This window comes from Buceros rhinoceros, unplaced genomic scaffold, assembly GCF_000710305.1.
Source record: "Buceros rhinoceros silvestris isolate BGI_N320 unplaced genomic scaffold, ASM71030v1 scaffold24911, whole genome shotgun sequence".
NCBI classification, from domain to species: domain Eukaryota; kingdom Metazoa; phylum Chordata; class Aves; order Bucerotiformes; family Bucerotidae; genus Buceros; species Buceros rhinoceros.
The window spans coordinates 1-18,236 of record NW_010394020.1 but is presented as its reverse complement, the minus strand read 5'-3'; the positions used below and the strand labels follow the sequence as shown (position 1 = coordinate 18,236).

The 18,236-nt window shown below is 45.7% G+C and overlaps 1 protein-coding gene across 1 annotated transcript; it reads right to left on the bottom strand.

The window, feature by feature from the left end:
* Positions 1-12,764: 12,764 nt before the first annotated feature.
* Positions 12,765-17,368, bottom strand: LOC104501325 (ras-related protein Rab-43-like; the record flags this gene model as incomplete). The annotated part of the gene is made up of 3 exons (XM_010145118.1): positions 12,765-13,037; positions 13,932-14,115; positions 17,300-17,368. Coding segments are annotated over 3 exons (507 nt in total), but the record flags the coding sequence as incomplete, so codon positions are not given.
* Positions 17,369-18,236: the final 868 nt, after the last annotated feature.

Sequence of the window (18,236 nt, the reverse complement as noted above, 5' to 3'; positions counted from 1 at the left end):
TAATGCACATGTACTAAAAATACGGTTTGGCTGCAAGCCAGGCTGCTGCTGGTTTTCTCCTGAATGGAAGGAGGTTCTTGGCCTCTCCCTCTTAGACCATTTAGGTGGTGTCTGCACTGCAGGGCTGCAAGTGGTGCCTGATGAGTCTGCCTGAGCTGTCTTCGGTGTGATTCTTCGTGTGACGGAGTCCTGGGAGCGCACTGGGGTGCCACCACAGCTGGGGCTGTATCTGTACAAAGCCAAGAACAGGGAGTTGTTTCCCCAGACAGTGGGCAGAGAAGGTGAATGTGTCTGGATATGGCTGTAAAACACAGGAGAGGAATGTCAGTACTGACACATGGGGTGAAACAGCGAGCTGGGCAAATATTTTGGTGACGTATCAGGAAAAATAAACTTTTAAGAAAGGACTTGAAGGAACATAGTGCGTTACCGTTGAGGATGTTCACCTGGAGCTATTGCCACTTGCCAGGTGGTCCTACCACTCCACTGCAGCGCCGAGCTGGGTCTGCTGGTTGTGTATTCCCTAACTAGTGGTGCCAGCACACCGCGTGGCTCTAGCTCTGGAGCCTGAAGGCGAGCTGCTTCCTCAGGGACGTGTCGGATGTTCATGTGCACTGGGCACTTACACCATGGATAGGATTTGGAAGTACCTCTGGTGGCAGGAGTGTAGCCACAACTCACGCTTTGCAAAGTGAGTAGAAAAGCCTGTACGTCCCTCCCTCAGCAGGTCCCGCTCCTGTTCACATTTCTGCTTAAATCTGTTGGGAAAATCTTTTGTGCTCGTGTATGGCTCAGGCAGACCTCCCACTCCACCTGTCTTACTCAGCACTGAATTCCAGCAGAAGACTTGTTACCTTTACTCCTGTGACCCCTCCAAAAGCTGACACTGATTGTTATTATTTTCTGTCTTACAAATGAAGCGTCACTGACAGACCTCTGAGTCTTTGAGTTTCATGACTCCTATTTGCTCAGTGGTACAGATGGAATTTTTCTGGGAACAAGTGTCCTAAAAGAGTGCATCTGAGTTACCGCTGTGATTTCTAACATCTCCTCCTGTGATACTTTTAAAGTGAAATATAGCGACTCTTTGTTAGGAATTTTTACTAACGTAACTAATGTTGCCAAGATGCGGAAATCCCTAGAACTTTCAATCTCTAGTACTCGAAAAGTGCTTTTTTCAGATTTCTTAAGGAAAGCTGAGTTTAGTAAAATGTTCTTTCCAATTACTCAGCTATGAGTGAGATGAATGAATGATTATTAGATAAGAAATAAGCAATAATTATTATTAGATAAGAACTAAGACCTTGTCTTAACTTTTGCTCTCCTTTCTTTGAAAGTCCTTGTACCTGGCTCTTCACTTCTTTAATGTGTTTCCAGCTTTGACTTTGGCCTCTTTGAACTAGACAGTATTTCCCCCACGTTAGGTTCACGTGTTCCAGTCGTGACTCAGGGAAGCTGTCAGATGTTACAATACCCTAAGTTTAAAATGTCCCATCGAAACAACCCGAATGACCAGGATGTGCACAAAGACATCACTGAAATCCCTTTTAAAAGACTTCTGAGGATCTTGCTGAAATTTCTTGTAAGTAGAATTTGCCTTTTGTGTAGTAGTGTTTTAATTCTTGATACCTTCTGTTGTATCAAAAAAACCCCAAACAACTCAAAACCCTTCAAAGAACATACTCGTGCTGCTCGTTACACAGTAATCTCTCCAAATTGCAGATTTTTTCAGAAAAGATCCTATCCAGGCAGCTTGTCTTAAAGATGTCAGCAATTCACAATAAGCTCTTGAAGTGTTCTGCGGTAGTTTACTTCTTTCCAAAAACCACTCGATCATTTTTTTTCTGGGACAAGCCTGCTGCCATTACTGTGTCTTACGTTCTTCAGCAACGCCAGCATGATGATGTGCTGTGATACGGCGTCATCGAACTGTGTGTATCGAGAAAAACTAAAAGTGTTCCAGTGGCGCTGGGAGCTGAAACACAGCCTCGGCGATGCGGTGGGAGTGGTCGGCTACTATTGGTAAGAATGTCGGATCAGATCCTCTGGAGTGAATGTTTTCACCACGAAGCTTGAAAGCTTCTTGCTGGCTGTCAGTGTGGAACTGAACCTAGTGCACAGCTTTCAGATCTGCAGTGGAGGGCGTTAGGCTTCATCCAGCAGTAATCCAGCTGGGGGGGTTGGCAGCTGCTCTGCTCTGCAGAGTGAGTGGAGGGGATCAAAAGACGCCCCGACCCAGCTAGACCAGCGATGCAGATGTTCCCGTGCAGGACCATGCGCTTTGGCAGAGTGGAGGTATTAAGTCCAGGTTCTGTTAAACTCTGGAAGAACGCAGAAGAACACATGAGGGATTTGGGCTGGGCTTTGGGAGGTGCAAGGATCCCCGTCTGCTTTCACGCATGGCTTGGGCTCGTGTCTCCACTATCACCTGTAGGTTTTGAAGGGGATTATTTCTCATTTTGGTGAATTAACCTGTTCTTTTGGCAGAAGATAGTGAAATGCTTGAAGCAGAAGATAGCTCTGATTATTCTCCAAATGAACATCTGGCTCTCCGAGAAGATACCTGTGGCTTGCCTCCTAAAAGGCCTCAAAAATGCCCTCTTCAGAGCAAAGTCCTGGTGCAACCTGTGTCCAGGTGGGAGCTTGTTTCACCCTTGGCAGGCCTCCCCAGCAGCTGCTGTGTGACTGCACTGGACTCGCCTTAACTGTAGGCAAGAGACTGGAGACTCCTTCCTCTTAAACACATTCACGGAGCATCTCCGTAAGAACTGCGTTTATCTGGAAGCGGAGAGAGATCTGTCCTCTGACAGAGACAGGGAGGGTTGTGCACTGGGATTCTCCAGGTGGTGGTGAGGGCTGGCACGTGTCCCTCTCAGCTCCTGAGCAGCTGCTGCCTTTTTCCCTAAGTAGTAAAGTGTAAAGCCATTGGCCCACATGGTTCTCCAAGTTCCACGGTATTTCAGGTTCTCCCATTTCATGGACTGAACTCCGGCTTTTTGAGTAGTCATATGGACCTGGCAGACCCTCCCAAAGCCGACGTGCTTAAACACAGCAGCTGAGAGTGTCCATTCAGATCTTTAGCTCCTCTCATCCACACCTTTTCTTGGTTTCAAACAAGTGCAAAGCATTTGCTAAGTTTTTCCTGTCAGCAACAGAAATTGTGCCCCAGGAGTCTGAGAGAGGAGTTCTTGAGTTGGTGCTCTTGAAGCCTCTCCCAGCTGCTGGGAAGGATCTATTTACCCCCAGTTTTGCTGCGGATGGTTTCAGATGAGTCAGTTCTAGTAAGAGCTATGGTTTGTGGTTTGGGTTTGTGTGCTGTAGAACACTGACAATTGTTCCGGCTTTCTTCAGCAAGACAGTCAGCGACTGTGGCGTGGATGTGACGCAGGGAAGGTTGTTTCTGTGAAACGTGGAAGGGATGCACGGCTGAAAGGCCCCATAGTGTTTGGGTTTTTGTTCCATCAGTGGGTGGACAGACTGGCAGAGAGACGTGGCCGTGCTCTCTCAGCTCTGGATTTTCAGAATGTCAATGTCAGCCATTTGTCAGCTTTTTCTCATTCAAAAGGTGTTTCTCGGTGATGGTGGAAGGGAGGAGCTCTAACAGAATGGTTTGCAGAATCTGTGTGCTAAACTTGTGTCTGTAGTCACTTCTGCGAATCAAATGAATTGGTGCCTATTTGAACTAGCTCCAATGGGGTTTAATGGTGAAGTTAAGCTGGGTTTACTTGGTGTCGCTAAGTTAGACCCGAGACTCAGCTGCTCTTAACTAAAACATTGCATTTTGCTGGCTGGGGTCATGATCCCCATGTCTCACGGTTTCACACCTCGTGAGGGTTTCCGCCTGTCTCTCTGCTGACCTCTTGCTGAAGCAGAAGCAGCGCCTGTTGAGCAGGTTAGAACACCCCTCAGAATGAGAAGGGGATTTTCAGCCGGACTCGGGCCTTGGTGGTTTTACAGAAGGGCGTCTGTCGATGTGCTTGCTGCCAGTTTGACAGTGGAGGTCAGAGCGGAGTTTGGAGTTTTTTCAGTGTGTGGTGGGTGTTTCCCCCCCCCGCCCTCCCTTTAGCATGTTCACATCTTCAAGGGTGTCCTGGGGAGATTCTGGCCACTCGTTGGGGGCCTTCCATCTTGCTCCCTCATCAGTCCTGTGGTCTGCATGTCACATAGTGCTTTGGAAGATGACCTGGGAGACAGCGACGAAACTGGTTGGTTCCCTTGCCCCAGGTGTGTGTTCTTTCTGCTCTGGAAATACCATGAGAGCTTATTAGCAGCAGGACGGGCAGGTTCCAAGGATCATACAAGGTGACACGTGATGAGCTCCTCATTGGTGTACGCTGTGAAAGCAGGGGCTTCCTTTTGAAGGCCACATGTTTTACAGGGTTTAGAGAGAACTGCTCCACGTCTTGTATTCTAGGACCGTATTGCAACAATGGCGTTATTTAGATAACTGAACCCCGGCTTTGTATAAGATCTTACGTTTTGTTCATCACAGCCTTGGAATTCACAACTTGCTTTTTTTCCCTTTGTATTTTTGGGGTAAGTTGTGTTTTCCCCACATGGATTTAGACACTAGATGAGCAGAACATGTGAAACGCACAAAAAACGAAGGTCGGTACCTACAAAGAGTAAGTGCATGTTGAGCAGGACCCTTGCGTTACTTCTCTCACTGACTCTGTAGCATTGTGCTCACTGGTGACACGTATAATGACATCCAGAGTGTTTCTGTAGTAAATAATGTGTCATTATAAGAGAACTAACTAATGAATTCAGCTATCCCCAGCACTCTTAAGGAAGCAGCTTTAGAGCATGGCCATTTCATTTTAAAATACTGATGGCTGCTCTGCTCTCTGAGGCTGTTACTGAAGGAGTAGATACAACAAGAACCAAGTAATTCAGTATTTGGCTCCTGCGGATCAAAAATGCTCCTCTGCTGATGCTGGAAGTACAGAGCCAAGCAAAAAGGAAGAGGTGTGTTGCTTTCTTGACACACAATGAAGTGAAATCCAGGATCTCACACTGGGACCCTTGGGAAGGTGCAGTTGAACGACATTGTTTAGACTCAATTGTATGCACCTCAGAGGTGGTCTGCGCTTCTCCAGCACTGAGCACTTTGCTTTTCATTCCTCCTCTTCCGGCCAGTTAATGCTGGAGAGCTTCCCAATTTGAAACGCTTCGGTGTGTGGGCACTTATAGAAGTGACGGACAGTGATAGGGGTAAGAGGAAGAGTTAACAGACTCTGTTACACCAGCAGTGCTTAGGTCCTACCTTGTGGAAGAGCAGGAGGCCACACAGCACTGTAGAACAGAATACCTTACAAACTGATTTTTTTTTTCCTAGTAATAAACCACACGAGGTATATAAAGGTATTTAAGAAGTATATAAAACAACAATAAGATATTAATTGCCAAATGTTTACTTTTAATTAAACCTTTTAAATGATACACGGTACAATGTATTCACTACTTTGCTAAAATTCACAACAAAAAGCAGGTTTCATATGTTTAAAAATATTTTTCATAATAAATTCATAAATAGATGAAGTATAAAAAATTACTGCAGTATGCGAGCTTGCTCCCTTGTCTCCTCGTATTCTAAACGATCTAGTCAGTATTGTGGTAAGAAAGTTTAAAAGCAAAGTAGTGACTGATGATTAGAAATGTGCAGCCTCATCTCTTGAAGGAGCCTTGAAAAACACCAACAGATTTGTCTTAGAAAATGCAGAATCATTTTAACACTGTGATCATCCAGACCCCTCAGATGATTTTGAAATGCAGTGAATGAATTCAATATGAATCAGAGCTTTTAATTTTCTCCCCGCAGGTGGGTGAGCCAGACCCCCGTGGCTGTGACCCGGCCTTCGGAGCTGTGGGGTTTGGATCTGTCAGGGGTGGGCGAGCGAGGCACAGCAGAAGGACGCGCCGGAGGACAGCGTGGAGGCATTTGGCTGTCAAAGATCTCGGCGTTTCTCTGTACAGACTCAGAAATCTTAAAAACGGTTGCAAATAACTAAATTCGCGTTCTGCCCCGGCCTTTGTCTGCAGGTACTCGATGCCTGGCAAGCAGGACGAGGTCTGATCCCACCCACTGGCGTCCCCCAGTCTGAAATGGCTGTTAACACCCTTCCAACACTAACCTTGTGAATCCTTCCTCTGACATCACCAAACTTGGCAAAGTTATTCTCCTCAGCAACACTATCCCTCTCCTTTAAGAAAATGTATATAGCATTTTATTTTGCCAAGTCACACTTAGAATAACCTGTTTTAATACCATTTTTAATGGAAAAGACACACACAGCAGTGAAACGGGAAACGAACATGACGAGTGCAGAATAATCAGGATGAATGGATTTTTTTTGTGTTTCCCTTTAGTGCAAAACCAGTTGCATACAAGTGTTGTGCTTTTTTGCAATGGTAACCAGGTGCTTTTGAAGACATGGGCCAGCATCTATGTGCAGCATTAATGTCTCTGAAAATTCACCTTTCAACTCACTTTTAAAAAGTACCATCGAACTGTCCAGACAAGTCTGCACGCCACGTTCGAAACCCCTGTCTTCACTAGCCACACCAGAGGACTCCCTCAGCCCTTCACACGCGTCGGTATCGCTCACAGGACTCACTGCACAAATACGGGCTAATCGCCCCGTGTTGCACAGTGCAGCGCAACAGGCTGCCAGTGGCTACTCGGGGATTTGTAGTGATGCTGTTGGACAGGTGCCTTAAAAACCAATTCCTAGGGAAATGCAGGCTTTTGTGTAATGTTTTCCTGTGCTTTGATCTGCATCAATAATCTGTGTCATCAGGGGGGTTTGTTTTAATTGAACAGTTAGAAATTTTAAGTGCTGACCTGTCACAGCTGCGGTCACCAGTCAGGTACTTTCCTGAAGCTAAAATTTACAGAAACTTGGATCCTTTTAGCTACCTGTTACACCTGAGTAGTGTGTACTTCAACACGTCTGAGTGAGTTTATGGAGGAATTGAGGTTTGAAGTCCTACAGAGCAGGCAAGGATATGGTCTATGTTCTTGCGAAAGCTTAAAATACCGTCCTTAGTATCCTAGTCTAGGCTGGGCTATAAATGTAGGGTATTTTTAATGTCATGTTTATGACTAAAGCGAAAGAAAACAGTTCACTAGCAGTAATTCAGGTGGAGTAGCAGGACAGGTACACACAGGTACCTGTCAGATGAGCAGGAGATTGATAGCGCTACCTATCCAAAAGCCTGTTAGTTATACTTCGTCTGGTGGCCCTTCAGTGCTTTGTGGTGGGAAGATTAATCCAGTTTTCTGTTAAATTTGAGGGTGAAAGAAAGTAGAAATTAGTGTCAGCAGTTCAGGTGGGTAATGGAATTGGAAATGGCTCAATGAAAATACCTTGCAGAAGAACCGTGGAAAGGGATGGTTTTAATGACGGAGAGCCTCAATACACTGTTACCACGGTATGATCTTGGGTCTGAAGCTTTTCAAACGGTGTCCTGGGGGAGAGCGTCACACCTGTTAGCTCACAGTGGAAGGAGCAGGTTCTAAAGAGAGCTTTTAAGCTCACTAGTCAGCTCTCCAGTATTTCAACTACACTGTTCCCATCCTCTTACCTAGTCCAGCAGGCCACTCTTCTCCTACAGACAGCAGGCCAGTTCCTGCGGCGCAAAAAGTGAACGGGAAAACCCACAGCCGCAGGTGCAGTGTATTATTTTACCTTGGGGAAGGAAAGTATTTTCTTTGAACTGAGTAAGCATTGATTTAAACCTAACACACTTCACTGGACTAAACAGAAAATCTTGCATGACTGTTACTCACTTGTCTTGTTCTCATAAAGTTTTTCCGTTCCCCCGCTTGCCACTGACTTGTGGGAAAAACAAGACAACTGCCGACACAGTCTGTCTTCAGCCATGCCTGGACTTGGCAGGTGACTGCCTTTATCAGTGTTCAGGGGACAGAATCCCTTGGTAAAAAAGACACAGCGGGGGAGAAAAAAGTCTCAACCCTTTTGTGCTTCAAAGAATTATTTTTAAAGTGCATTTTAGCATTTTTCAGTCCTATTTACCAAACAATCTAAGCTCAGAGTACGCTGGCTATTTTTATCTAATCTCTGGCAACAGGTCAATGGACAGCAAATAGACGTTGGTGGTGGCTGGTTTGGTTTGATTTCATAGCCCTGCTCTTTTCCAAGTAAACTAAAATGACATGATAAACGCAGAGGGCTAAACCTGGGCTGGAAATCCAAACAATTAAATGCTTCCCTTCAAGACTTCTTCCTGCTTTGAACAGCTGTAAAACCCAATTCAACAGAGTTAAAAGAAATCTAATGTTACCTGGCCCTTAAAAACTAAGATACCCAGGAGGATGGTTCTTTAACTGAAATCTCAGTGGGATGAGCAGCGCCAGAAGATCCTAGTGAGAGCAAACTTCCCAAATCTGTGGATCTCTTCTTACAGCAAGGATAAGAATTGTCAAACCTGAGAACAGCCCGACTATAAGGGACTCTGCCCTGTGACTCAGCAGTTACTAGATGCCACCCAACTGCAACAAAACAATCTGCATTAACAATGGGGCATCTCGTGTTGCCAAATCTGTAAATCTAGAATGCCTTTTGGTTGGTGAAACAACCTAGTACTATTTCAGAATGGGTAATTAAGTGGTGAGGGTGATTAGCCTAGACTTTGGGATTCATTTCCTTTGAATTCCGGCAAGAACCGCACACGTCCTCAGATCTGCTGCTCTTTAATCACCTTGCTGGTTGTACCCACGGATGGGAACACCAGCTACAAAGTCATCGTCAGCTGCTGGGGCCACGCAAGCCCTACGAGAGCCCCCTCTGCACAACAGAGCACACAGCGGCTCCCACTGCCTTGCATCCTCCCTGTGTACCGGTGGCACCTTCTGCCCGCAACCTGGTTTGTTTCTGTGACAGACAGAGCAGCGCTGGCAGGGGTTAGACTGAGCACTCTCCACAGCTTTAAGATACCAAAAGGAGAGAAACTATTTTTCTGTTGCATAAAGCATGTCGTGTTCTCCCTTCATTTCTTTCCAGCACACTGTTTACCCAAAATAATGCAACAGGATAAACCTCAGTGGTCTGTTACTATGTAAATGCTGTGCAGCAAGGACAGGTAAAGGTAAACCATGCCTACTAATGAAGTAACATATAAATTAACGTTGATTTAAAGAGACCCATCACAACATGGAGAAAAACAATCCCTTGAAGGAAACGAAATGTTACTACTTCCCTATTCCCTCAGGATCAGCATGAGATGGCAAAAGACGTGTGAAGCGAATGTGAGCAGGTCTCTAGGCTGACTGTTACTTGCTCTTCTGGGCCATGATTATAAATGCTTGTACAAGTTACACCCATGATGATGGACTGGGTGAGTAACCAGAGATAAAATTAGCTTCAATCAAAATCAATACAGAGGGTAACCATGTCCATGCTCCTGGGAACCACATTCTGCTGACTATTTGGTTTCTGGTATTTGCCTCTGCATTCCACTCCTGAGTGTGACAGGGCAGGGATCAACATCCCCTTCTCTGGTTTTGTAATATTTTAACACACTTTGGGTACTGCCAAAAATAAATGGTCAGCCAAGAGATTGGCTTAAAAGCAATTCCTGCACCATCATCTCGTTAATATTCAACTGCCTGTAAACAGGTTTCTTGGCAAATCTTTAGGCCGTGACCTCTGATCAGGCACTACTGCGTTATTTCCTAGATGTACGTCAGTGCACTGAAGATCTGGAACTGAGGTTTTTACCCGTAAATCCCAGGTTTATTGCTACTCCCTCTCTTCCCCTAGGTATCCTTTGGGTTTCAATAGCGTTAATGGAGTTAAACCAACAGGACTGTCATCCTCAGCCACGAATTGCGTAGCTGTGCCTGAGAATTACAGACTTAATGGAAGTCTTCAGAAGGGGAGTGAAAAGCTGTAAGTTATGTTTACTGTTTAATTTATTTCGGGTCAGGAAGCTGTCAGCCTCCTGAGTATTGTGCTACTAATAATAGACACAGAAAGGGTTTGGTAATTGAAAATGTACTGCTGGCAGCCCAAGCACTGTCATTCTCATCCCCTACTGATGTGACAAAAGTGACCGGCTCTACGCCTTTGTTCCTTTCCAGTCAGCTGGGCAGAGCACGCAAACTCATATCACACTCGTACAACACGCAAGACCCGGGGTTAGAAGACAAAGCTGACCGAAAACCACAGCCTGGGTTCTCTACAGCAAAACGAACACTAATCTGAATTACTGCCTTCATCTGCCAACAGGGTGAATGCATCGCTGCCGCTGGATTTCCTGGAACAGACTGACCTGCAGACAGGTTCTCAACCTCCAAGACCAGCTTAGGAGGTAGAGGGGGCAAATTTTAAGAAGAATTGTAGTGCTCGGTCTAATCCTACTTGTTTACTAACCCAATCTCAACACTAAGGAAATGGATCAGCAATTCCTCAGTCCTCCATCTCCTGTAAAACCACAACCCTTCACTGACTGCACTGGAGGTGGGATTTATGTTTGCTTGGCATCTTGCTCCAGTTTTAAGATGAGTTACCACATGAACTACTGATTTCAGGCTCAATAGTAGCAATACCGTTCTTACACGCATGTGGATTTTTATCAGCATGGCTTAAATAATTTGCCACTAATCCTGCAAACAGCAGGAGGCCGAGCTTAGCAAGGGGTCTGTGGTCAAGCAGGCAGAACTGCAGGGCTGGGACCTACAGAACACGACATAAAGTCAAATGTTTGCCAATATTGTGTATCTTAAGGACCACCTGACCAGGAGGAAAAGCAGTCATCCAAGTCTTAGCTTGGACCGTCTGCACCGTTTCTGCCGATACTGAATGCGGGGTTTGCCCATCACTAACAGATCAGACAAGTCTTGTTTTCAGTGTCTGGCTACCACTGGACACTTACTGCCTGTTGCCTTTGGATGTAGGAGAGCTGGGAATGTCCTGGAAAACTCTACAAAAACCCTACCAGTACTGCAGCTCAACCTGCCCTTCCACAGAGAACACCTGAACTGGGAAAACTACACTGACTGATTGAAAAATTTAAGGCCCTTTCACACTTACAACCATAAAACGTGAAAACTAACCCCTTTGATTGGAAGCAAACAGGCTGTAAAGCATTTGTAACTCCTCAATTATCTACCTGTCAGTTAAAAAAAAACAGAAAGACCACAGAGTGGTTTAATCTTTCCTGTAGGAAGATGAATAGTATTGAAATGAGGATCCATCAGCCCTTCCTTAAATCCTCCTGACTTTCATGATACTGGATACGCTGAATGCCTAAAGGCTGGCGCAGTCCAGGCCCTTTCTGATCAAGGTTTTCAAAAGGGACAAGTGACTTCACTTTAAGTGGGTGCTTTCTGAAGACGAGTTCCTTCAGAGCATCAGGCTTGCAAAAAAATCGCTTGTCACCTCTGAACACCTTTGCTTTACCTGCGGAGTTAAAAACAACCCCGCTTCTGCTCCCTTTGCAAATCCACGTTTGTAAGGTGCTTGAGCGCGTGAATCCTGAGGGGGCAGCTGCTGCCACAGAACGCAGAGCCCAGTCTGAGAGACAGCTGTTGACTAGGACCTCTGTTTTACTTAACAGACTAGACTTTTGATCAGCAGTGAAAGATTTTTCCCACTGAGTGTCCTCAAGAAACTAAAAGCAATTGTTAACTTGTGACAGGGAAGCAGTCGAGTACACAGCTGGCAGGAAACCCTTGAAAAAAAAAGATGCTGGTTTCTTAGAACCCAGACGTTGCAACCTGTGCAGTTTTGAGCTGCTCTGAGTGATTCTTTCCCATCGTATGTCCCAATTGTATTGGTTTAAAACAAACAAAACAAGACCCAAATCCACTTATGCTACTTAAGCAATAAACGCTCTGGTAACATCATGTCACATGTATGCCCAGAATTAACCCTGTATATGACCGTTAGGCACATGGCAGGAGATCACAGCTACCGCTCAGCTCAAGGTTCCTCCACTTTCTGTTTCCAGTGGTGCAGGGCTTGAGTTGTGGAATGAAATTCAGAGACCTGAGGGCAAACACTCAATAATACCCACTTGGCAAAGGGAGCTATCACTGTGCAAACTGTAACAAAAGAAACGCATCTCCCCTCTCCTCGAGGCTGTATTTAAAATGACTGCACTGGTCCCATCCTGCTTGACAGCAAGTCATGCAATGCTCAGGCCGATTCTGCTTTCTGTTAAAACAGTGACTTAAAAAATTTATCAGAAACCCTGAGAGGTGGCTTCCCCAGTAGGGCCTGTTCCAATACAAACCAGCAACCCGCATGCCCGAGGACAGGTCACTGCTATTTGGTCCCGTAATCAGAACGCTGGGTATGCTCAAAACACCTTTATCAAAGACAGTGTCACCTTCCGGTCATTGGTGGAGATGCTGCCAAGACTGCCTATTCCAAAAGCACCTCCTTTGCCAACAGCCCCAGGCTAAACGCTTCAGAACTTTGGGTGTGCATCAGTCTCTTCCCCAACCATCTGTCTCCCCACCCCACATCACCAGTTTGAAGTTGTTTCCTCCACGTTTGCAACTGGTATGAAGGTTACAGAAAAGAACACAGCGGGGACAGATGCTGAGGAAGTTTTTCAGAGAATCTGACTTTCAGGACTACCTCTCACAAGTCCCTTTTTAAAAATAAGACACCAAAGCAAACAGGATTGTGTCTAACTTCTACAAAATTGCTGGTTTCACAGGAAGAGGAGAATATGGCTACCGTGCTACTCAGCATTGGGGTGAAGCACCATCTAAATTCCAGTAAAGTTAGGGGTATCACCTAGCTCATATCAGCAGCCACACACCCAGCCTTCCACAACGTCTTTGCTGTCAAGCTTGATGCTGTCAGTATTCTTCTCGCTGAACATAGGGCCTCCGTGCCTCATCATGAGCTCTGTAGCCATCTTCACAAAAGCCTCCTCCACGTTGCTGGAGTCTTTTGCAGAGGTCTCTATGGCACAGATGATATTATCATAGTGTGCAGCCAGACTCTGAGCTTCTTCCAGCTGAACCTCACGAAGGTCACTTAGGTCAGACTTGTTTCCTGGAAGAAAAAGGAACCACAGAGTTATGTATAATGACTCTTTGTGCCAGATTAAGTATTTAGCAGGAGGTTCTCAGGTTGCCCAGAGCAGCTGCAGAATTTCCATTCTGGGAGATTTTCAAAATTTGGCTGGAAAGGCCCCGACCAACCTGATGTGAGCCTCACTTTGAGCAGAAGGTTGGACTAGCTCACCTCCTAAGCCCCTTCCTACCTGTATTTCTGTATGACTCAGAGAGAAGAGAAGTCGTCAGTAACTGAAGTGGTGGCTGTAGACATTCACAGGAGAAAAATGGGCTAGAAATGAAAGCTAAAGCTATTTTGTGAAAACAACAGCAGTCTGCTGGTACCCTGGAAAACTGAGAACAGCACTGGCAGGTCTACAGGCCCCAAGAGCCACGTCTGAGTCAGAAACATTAGGGCTCGGAAGCAGAACTTCTAGCAGAGAACTGACAAACCCTGACTGCCCCGAAGTCCTTCCAAAATCCCCCATCTGCTGAAGTATGTGGGTGTTCCAGTTCATAAGAACACGTTGGCTTGGTACAACGGAGCTTCTCTGAAACTTTACAATCCTCATCATGAGAATAGTTCTGTGGCAGCTGGGCCTCAGAACCTGGATAGGAACGAAGTCCTGGCTGCCCAGTGAGATGCGAAGGATTCAAGGCTGGTTTCTAATACAAAGCTGTCTACTGCTTACAAAACTTACACAGATTCATGTGTGAATCAGCACTTTCTAATTAATAGAAGAAAATAGGGGAAAATTCCAGTTGGATCCATTAGTTACATCTTAACTTCCACCAAAACCAAAGCTTTTGACCATTTTAGACAAGTGCTGCAACTAATCACATTGGACAGGAACCTGCAGTGCCTGGTGTTAAAACTTTTAACTCAACTCACCAATCAGTAATTGCACTATGTTGGAACCGGCGTACTTCCTCACATCCTCGATCCAGCGAGGAATGGACAGGAAAGAGCCTCTCTTGCTGATGTCATAGGCTAGGATCGCCCCGTTGGCGCTGCGGTAATAACTCTGGGTGATGGTTCGGAATCTCTCCTGGCCAGCCGTGTCCCAGATCTGCAACTAAATAAACAGAGCGTATGGTGAGACACCAGCTGGAGGCTCTCCTGAACCAAAAGAGAAGACCTGGCTCAATAGCCCTGTTACAGATCTTCCTTACACATGACGTGTTCTGGCATCGTGTTTTTCCAGTGCTTTGGGCATGATTTAAGGATAATAACATACAGGGCAGAGCCTTCTCACACTGGCTGCTCCATGTTTGTACCTGTGTCAGTTGGGACACTCTGTGTTCCTGCAGGTGAGCTCTGATGCCTCTTTCTGCAGCAGGTAACGAAATTACCACTCGTGCGTCTGGCCCCACCCCTTTGTCCCCTTCTCCAGCAGGTAGCAAACCAAGATGTTAGCCCAAGGCCGAGCCACTCCAGCTCATCGTCTGGTGTGTCACTGGAGCTACAGCTGGGTGTTCGCCAGCATATCAGTGGGACTGATGGGTGTTTGCCAGTTCTGCTTACAGGGGCAGGAACAGCTGGAGCGGGATGGATCACTGGAGAGCACTGGTGCTGCTTTATAGGAAATCTGAGACAATTAAAAGAATAGATATAGAAGACACAGAATGTGTAAGAGAAACGCCAGCAATTTTAAGTTTCAATCAAGTCAGTCGAGGATCTAGTCAGTCTAGTCCTTATTTAGGGGGTAGCACAGACATGACATGCTTTAGTTTACATACTTCTGCCTAAATCCAGCAGCATAAGAACTTCAAGCTGAGTGTCAGGGTTTGCGTTCCCAGAACTAGATGTTCCAGAGGAAGAAGCCAAATAATTCAGAGTGGACAAACACAATATCCTACTCACAGAAAAAACGTCTTTTTAAATCCTCTTGTTTTATAGGTTGTCCAATGTCCTGCAACATGATGGCTTATATTGCAGGAGCTTTTAATCTAAAGTACCTAAAGTGGATGTTCTCAACCTCCACATAAATCTCTAATCCTTTTTGAATCGTTCAAAGCACTTGGCTTCATTACATAATATTCAATATAGACAATTTTATATTACTTGCAATTTAGCCAGATAATGACACATCACATTTTTGGGCCACTCTGAGAGGAACATAGTTACAGCCATGAGGCCTGAATAAAAGCCAAGAATCTTGATATCATGTGGGCTGAAAAAGCTTGTCAATCGAAAAGTGCAATGATACATAAAGAAGTATTTGTTATCAGAGGCATGTGTTTGTTTTCAAATGCTCTTCTCTCTTGCTTTCTGAAAGACACAGTGAGAGAGACAGAAACTGGGGCATGAAGGAAAAAAATATCAGTATATGTAAAACACTATGAAATGACAACATAAAGTAGACTTTAAAGATACCAAATTAATTTTTCAGTTCACAGGAAGAAATTTATCAATAGAAGATTAATTTTTGTTGTTACGAACCATGATTCATGGACTTGGACTCAGGAATGTCCTTGCCAATCATTATGTAAAATCTTAGCTCCACCATTTTACAAATACGTTTTCTTACAGTGACACAACAATTACAAAACATTTCTCTTCTGTCTGCCAGATTCTTTCTGCCCCTCAAAGAACACATTATTTTATCACTAGGACTTTAATCACCGGCTATTCAGTCAACAACCACAACTTCTGGGAGCTGCAGGGTTTGGTGCCCGGAAGGATGTGCTCTGAGAGCTGAGCATCCCTACCTCAGCCCTGACGCTGCGCACACCAGAGCGCTTGTGTGAAACGGAGACAGGCTGCAGACATTCCATACAGCCAAGGGAGAAAACTTGGGTAAGTGCTGGTCAGAATTTGCCTTTGTGATGAAAACCGAAGCAGTCATCACAGGGAGCTTTGACTCTGAAGTTCCATGAGCACCCAACACGCGGGGTCTGACAAATCCCTGCCTAGTGCTGTAAGCAACCTGCCTTTTAGCTCCACGGCTGTCCCAGAGGCAACAGGCCTGTGGAATCCCCCTGGACACAACCTCAAAGTGCAACTGGAGATCTTGAAGAACGAACAAGAGAAGAGACAGCAGACTGGATAGCATGGACTAGCTACGTCTTTTATCTTCTGGAAGCAGTACACCTCCACGAGTCAGGGGGAGCGCACGCTAGGGAAGGGTACACTTCACTGTCTTATTTCTGAAGAGAACGTGCCAGTTCTCAGGACTGGCATGAATCGCTCCTTCCTCCAGAGCTAACAACTCTTTCTATAGGAAATTAGTCAGCTCCAGTACCTGATGAAGCAGCAGTGTATGAAATAGTGTTTGAAACACGTGAACGAACACACCTATAAGAGGCAGGGAAGTCCTGAGTTTAAAACAAAAAAAAGTTTACTTCAACCTTGATTATCCCAACATGCTTCTTTGCCCTTACCCAACAAAAAAGCACCAAAAGGAAGTGAGACTTAAAATCTTGGCCTCCAAATGTTTCAGAAACGTGTAACACTAATGACAACATCTGAAGTTTTAAACAGCAAGGGACACCAATACAATGAACCTTAAAGTGCTTGTTTCAATCTCAAAACAAGTGTCCAGTCGATCCTCGCTCAGCTGTGTGGTTACAGCATCCACAGCGTTGCAGAGCAAGCAGTGTTCAAAAGCTCCTTGGGACTTTTTTTTGTACCTGCTGATGTTCTGAAGGAAATTCTGAAGATGCGCTTGTAACGTGATAAAAAAGGGAACGCTCATTCCTAAAAAGCAGACGCGCCTTTGCGGTCCTTATGAAGAGTCTGTCGGGGGTAGCACAGAGCCACAGCGAAATCGGAGCAGCCCACAGAATCGCCTGCCACGCTTTGGTAGGGATCTTTTTGTACAGTCAGACAAGTTTTATTTTAAACATCTCCTGCACGTCTCTTGATTTGAGGCACCAACAGTTTCTCTGAAGCTTTTAGACGCCTATGTCTCGTGACTGCAGCAGGAGCAATGACAAACGTGGTGTGTCTCTGGCAGAGCGTACACACCGGCTTGTTCACTAATGCGCTGGGGTACGATCTGTCGGGAGAGCTAAAGCGCTGCTCCAAGAACCACGACAACCCACCTGGACTGCAAATCTGTTAACCCCGCAAGACACACACACCTGCTTTATAAGGGGGCTCACAACAAGGTAATGAAGTGCCTCCCGAGTTTCCATTCCGTACAACTCCTGAGCAAGTCTGCTGCGTTAGATGACCACTCTCAAGTCTCAATTCAACTGGAAAAGCCTGGCTGGAATTTCAACTTCATGTACACCCCACACCTTCCCAGGCCATACCAAAAAAACCTCCAAGCCAATGTCTTCACATTCTAGCTGCGTGCCCAGCTCAGCAGCTAACAAAGGTGTCTGTAAAGCAGATCGGAACACGAATACGCGCACCCTCATTTCCAGGGCTAGTCCTCCCCTAGTTCTGAAGTCCCTGGCACCAGGAGCAGACACATTTGTCACTTCTGTGTGCCTGGTGTGTAAATGGTGCCAGGTTTCCCTCTGAAAGGAGAAAGCCCACTTCCAACAGCTCAATGGCCAGAAAGCGCAGAAAGAGCACTAATAGCACCAACCTGAGCTTCCTTCTCAATGGCTGAGCCCAGATATACACCACACGAAAATAAATACTAGGTGGGGAATCCCCCTCCTTTCCTCGAAATGGTGTGCCTTCCTTTCTTCCACTTCCTGCCACTTTCTCTGCTGAATATTCTGCTCACCGAAGTTAATTTGTAAGAAAAGGACAATGGAGAACTCTGACACCTACTTTGGTAAACACAGGCCGGAATTCAACTGCAATTACCGGATTTCTGTGCCACCAGAGGCTTTGCAGTTTCGTGATCCTTCCCTGCGTTAGGTTCTTTTCAGTCTGACAGAGGTAGGTAGGGCTAGTTGCACGACTCCATTCTGGAGGGGGCTGGTGATGGGATTTGTCCCAGCAGCCCCTACAAAACACAGGTGCTTTCAGCCTTCTTTTTCCTGCTGTTTCATCACGCTTCTGTCCTCAGAGGCCCAGTAGGGAATCTGTGCCACCGGGAGTCCAGAGATAATTCCTCTGGGTAAAGGTCTTATTTGCTGTCTAACTCTAACAACCAGCTGGTTTTAATGCAGCATACGAAAAGCAGAAGTCAAATTTAGGGTTGGTTTGTTCTTCTTGAGAAGAACTATCAAGGTTGTGCTTTCCGAGACACGCTGTAAACCGTGCCTTAAGATAACTTTCAAATACGCCTAA